This window comes from Diospyros lotus, chromosome 6 (assembly GCF_014633365.1).
Source record: "Diospyros lotus cultivar Yz01 chromosome 6, ASM1463336v1, whole genome shotgun sequence".
NCBI lineage: Eukaryota > Viridiplantae > Streptophyta > Magnoliopsida > Ericales > Ebenaceae > Diospyros > Diospyros lotus.
This window is the reverse complement of record NC_068343.1, coordinates 19,744,224-19,749,061: the sequence shown is the minus strand read 5'-3', so window position 1 is coordinate 19,749,061 and position 4,838 is coordinate 19,744,224. Positions and strand designations below refer to the sequence as shown.

Sequence of the window (4,838 nt, the reverse complement as noted above, 5' to 3'; positions counted from 1 at the left end):
AGTTGGTCACATTGTTCGTAGGATCGCGAGCCTACTAAATAAGAAAGATATATAAGAAATTGGGTGGAATTAATATTCTAGCTAGTCAACTCACATAACGATTGAACTAGGAAGGGAATTCATTATTTGTTAAGTGTTTGATGACGTGGTTGTTAATGCTAGGATTATAGTGCCTTAGCTCAGTATTGTAAATTCTTGACAAATAAAAAAAAGGAAAATAACTACGTTAGACTATTCAATTTAAAGATAATTTAGAAATTAACAACTATTAATTAGCAAAATCTTACTGCATATACGGTTCTACTTCTGGGCAATTCATTAAAGTATATATGTGCACAACATCGTATTCTTCACCGAACAACATTTGTGACTTTTTACATCTGAATGGTTGACAAGGATGCTTGAAAACTTCCCTTCTTGGTCATCCCCTTCATTTACAAGACCAGCATTGTTGCGTGACACTCATGTATGCTTTGTAACAACATGGTCCTCAAGGTAATGAGAACACAACTACATTTCCTCCACAACGTTTGAATTAGAAATAAAGCTTTTCACACGAGTTTTATTTCTAACTATTTTTTTCAACTTTCTAAGGTGCCTATATCAAATGTGTAAAGTTATCAAAGAAGAGAACTATATAATGAATATGTTTAATGGAAAATAGAAAATAATTAAATTTAATAAAAAAAATACCTTTCAAACGGATACATCCATCAATATTGAATTGGACTTGTTTTCCTTGCTTCATAAGCCAAATGGACCAAAAGATGCTCCATAGAGTCAAAGAAGCTTAGAGGGAATATGAGCTCCAACTTACATAGAGTGATGGGGATCTTGTTCTCTAATTTCATCATGTGTTCACTTTTGATAGTGGTTGATGTCAAATCTTTGAAGAAAAGACTCAACTCAATCAGTGCCTCCCATACTTTTTGCAACGATAATTCCCAAAATGCAATGGGCACTAACCTTTGCATGAACACAATACAGTCGTGGCTTTTCATCCCAAACAACTTAAGCTTCTTTGTATCAACACATCTAGCCATGTTCGACACATACCCATTAGGAAATTTCAGGTTTTTTACCCACACACATAGGGTGACTTTTTCTTTCTTGTTTAGAGTAAAAGTTGATTGAGCATTGCGAGGGCAATACTGATTTAACTAGGGGTGTTCGCGGTTCAGTATGGCCAGTTTTGAGCCGGTTTAATGCGCCAAACCGCAGGCTCGATTTTCTAGTGTTATGGGCAATCTCCGGGAATCAGCTAACGGGCTGGACCCAGTCCCGTAGGGCGAACCCAAAATACACAAGGCCCAATAGGCCGGCCAGAATTCCTTAGAGGCCCGCAGGCCCAGAGATCGAGAACCATCAATGAAGAGTCTCACGGTAAAAAGTCAGGTCGCTTGAACATAGCGAGCTCGCCCTAAGCGAGCTGACTCGAAACAGCATCCCAGAATCACAACATCACGACTTCAGCTTCGCCGAAAGACGCGCCAAAGATTAGAACAGCCAGAAGACCGCGAGATAATCAGAAGCGATATACACCTGCCTATCAGAAGTAATTCAAATCCCTGAAGACAAGAAACCTATCCCTGATATTCCGAACGATAAGGAAAGCGTCATCAACGGAATAGACTCCTTCCATACTTAAAACTGATTCGAATTGTAAACAACACGACTCTATTTATAGAGGAGGATACACCACTGTAAAAGGATGGATGACTGAATTACATACTGTGACTCTGCCAGAATAACCAGAGAACAGTCGTGGACTAGGCATGATTCGGGCCGAACCACGTAAAAATCTTGTGTGCTTCTTGTTTGTTCTTTTGCTTCTGTTCCTTACTCTTCGACACCTGTTATCGCATTGTGGGTTCTTGAACTCCGGTTGATAGTTCTCGTACGTCAACATCTTGGCACTAGAGGAAGGGGCCGCACTGATCGATAGCAATGGCAAGAGGAAGGAATACATGAAGCTTTGATGCAATCGCCGATTTACCGAAAAATCATCACAACCAACCGCACGACAATCCGCCTGTCAAAGGGTCCGTTGCCCCAGCAACGGAAACTTTGGTTCCACTAATTACTGGAGTCACTGCTGGAGTGCCCCCACGGGCTCCGACTCAACCTTCCGCCGTAACCGTTGGAGCAGAGGCGATTCAGGCCTGGCAGCAATGTCAGGAGGCACTGGAAAACACCGTAAGGCAGCTCGTTGAAGCGGTCAGGGCCCTTGCCTGGGCCTAGCCGCAAAACGGTCTTGAGACAGCCAGAGCCACCATCACCCCGGAGAGCTCGCCACCCATGAGAGGAAAGGCCCCCGCCAAATGAAAGAGAAGCTGACAGAGTTCCCACGCCAGAAGGGTCAGTAAATTCCTCTAACTCAAAGTCCAAGAGTACAGACCCCCCGTTATATCGCTCCCCGGGGAGAGGAAGCAGCCGACCGTAGCTCCAGCGATCTGTGGACCAGGGCACAGCCATGGAGGAGTTGCTCCAAAGGGTGCAGGAGTTGGAGGCGCGGCAAGGAGCTCATGGCCAAAATAGTGGCTACGAAGAGAGGACGTCGTTCATGAGAGAAGTCGAGCTCGAAGCTCTCCCCAGGAGATTCAAGGTTCCAAGCATACCGCAGTACAATGGGGACAGCGACCCCTATGACCATCTGGACGCATTCAAGCATACCTGCAGACCACTAGCTTGCTGGTAAGGTGCCGGGTGTTCCCTGCAACCTTGGGAGATATTCCACGTGCTTGGCTCAGAAACCTTCCATCTCGCAGCATTGGCAGTTGGGAAGAATGCCAGCGGAGGTTCCTCAGTAAGTACAGGGCACTGAGGCGGCAGCTCTCTCCTTCGTGCCACCTCGCCACGATCTTCCAAAGGTCGAGCGAGTCCCTCAAGGACTACATCGCCAGGTTCTGGCGCGAGGTGAGTAACGTCGAAAGTCCCTCTGATGAAAGTATCTTGACGGCCATCTCGGCAGGCCTCCGGAAAGACGGGAAGCTCTACGAGAGCATCTACAAATCCCCCGTTACAGATCTGGGAGAGTTTTATGAGCGAGCTGCAAAGGAGATCCGGTGGGAAGAGGCATTCGGTTCGAAGAAGCCCGCCGGACATAGGGAGAAAGCCAGAAGTTCTAGCCAAGATAGGAAAAGAAACGACGGGGGAAATGGAAGGGACAACCGTGATGAGCGGTCTAGCAATCAGGTAGCCAAGCGAGCTCGACGGGAAGAGCGAGAGGAGCGACCTCCAAGGCAGGGCCGTTTCAACAATTATGCGGCCCTATCGGATTCTCAAGAGAGGATTTTCGCTACGGAAAAGAGGAGAGAAGATTTTGGGAGGCCGAACCCAATAAAAACTCCCAATAAGTTCAGAAACTGGGAGAAGTTTTGTGCGTACCACAACGAGGTGGGGCACGACACCTCCGAATGCTATGCCCTGAAAGATGTAATTGAAGAACTGATTCGAAGGGGCCGACTACGAGATTACGTGGTGCGACCTGCAAACCAGCCACCCCAGCAGACGAATCAACAACGACCTCCCCCCGAGGATGAGCATGCACCTGCGGTTCGAATGATCTACACAATCCACGGTGGACCTCACCTCACAGGCACATCGAACAGGTCGCATGAAAGGTATGTACGCGAAGCTAATCATGTCTTGATAGCAGGATCTGTTGAGCAGATGGGACCATCTAAGCGAGCTAGGGTGGCAATGAAAGAAATCACCTTCTCCGAAGATGATGCCAGGGACATACACTGGCCGCACAATGACGCCCTTGTCATTTGTGCTTACATCGGCAACATGGAGGTACAAAGAATAATGGTGGACACCGGAAGCTCGGTAAACGTGATGTATAGGGCCTATTTCGACCAGATGGGACTAGGGCCCGAGCAATTGAGCTCGTCCCCAGAGCCGCTTTACGGATTCACGGGAGACGCAGTTGTTCCCATAGGGCGGGTTAAACTCCCATTCACTGTTGGGAGCCCAGGTCGCGAAGCAACGGCGATGGAAGAATTCCTCATTATTGACTGTCCCTCAGCGTACAACGTTGTACTCGGGCGGCCAGTGATGAACGAGCTGGACATGGTCGCCTCAACTAGGGCTCTGACCATCAAGTTCCCGACCAACAATGGAACAGGATGCATGCTAGGAGAACAGCACCTCGCGAGACGTTGCTATGAGGACGCGGTCAAAATGGGGGCCAACAGAAAGAAAGTGAATGTGGTCGCAGGAGGAGCTCAGCGACCTTCAAGTCAGAGCGGGGTAAACTATGACCTGGATCCCCGAGAAGTGGATTGTGACAAGGCCTCTGGCCCGGTGGAAGAACTTGAAGAGGTCCTGGCTAGCGAAGTAGATGCTGAAAGATGTCTGAAGCTCGGAAAGAATCTGGCCCCTGAGGTAAAGTGCTAATTGGTTGAATTCCTTAAAGCTAACCTGGATGTGTTTGCATGGAACCATGAAGATATGGTAGGCATAGCCCCGGAGGTCATGTCGCACAGGCTCAACGTGGACCCCAGCTACAGACCAGTGTGGCAGAAGGGGAGGCCAATGACTCCAGAGCGTTATGCCGCCCTTAAGGAGGAGGTGGATAAGCTCCTAGACAATGGATTCATCAGAGAAGCCTAGTACCCAGTCTGGGTAGCCAATCCAGTCCCGGTGAAGAAAAAGAACGGAAAATGGAGGACCTGCATCGACTTCACCGACCTGAATAAGGCCTGCCCGAAAGACAGCTTTCCCCTTCCCAGGATTGACCAGCTCGTGGATGCAACAGCAGGGCACCAGCTCCTCAGTTTCATGGATACCTACTCGGGATACAACCAGATCCCCATGAATCCTAGCGAGGAGGA

The 4,838-nt window shown here is 48.2% G+C and overlaps 1 protein-coding gene across 1 annotated transcript; it reads left to right on the top strand.

The window, feature by feature from the left end:
* The first annotated feature begins 2,473 nt into the window (after positions 1 to 2,473).
* Positions 2,474 to 4,401, top strand: LOC127804377 (uncharacterized). The gene is made up of 2 exons (XM_052341237.1): positions 2,474 to 2,694; positions 2,778 to 4,401. Exons 1-2 carry the CDS (start codon positions 2,474 to 2,476, stop codon positions 4,399 to 4,401), a joined length of 1,845 nt encoding a protein of 614 aa, XP_052197197.1.
* Positions 4,402 to 4,838: the final 437 nt, after the last annotated feature.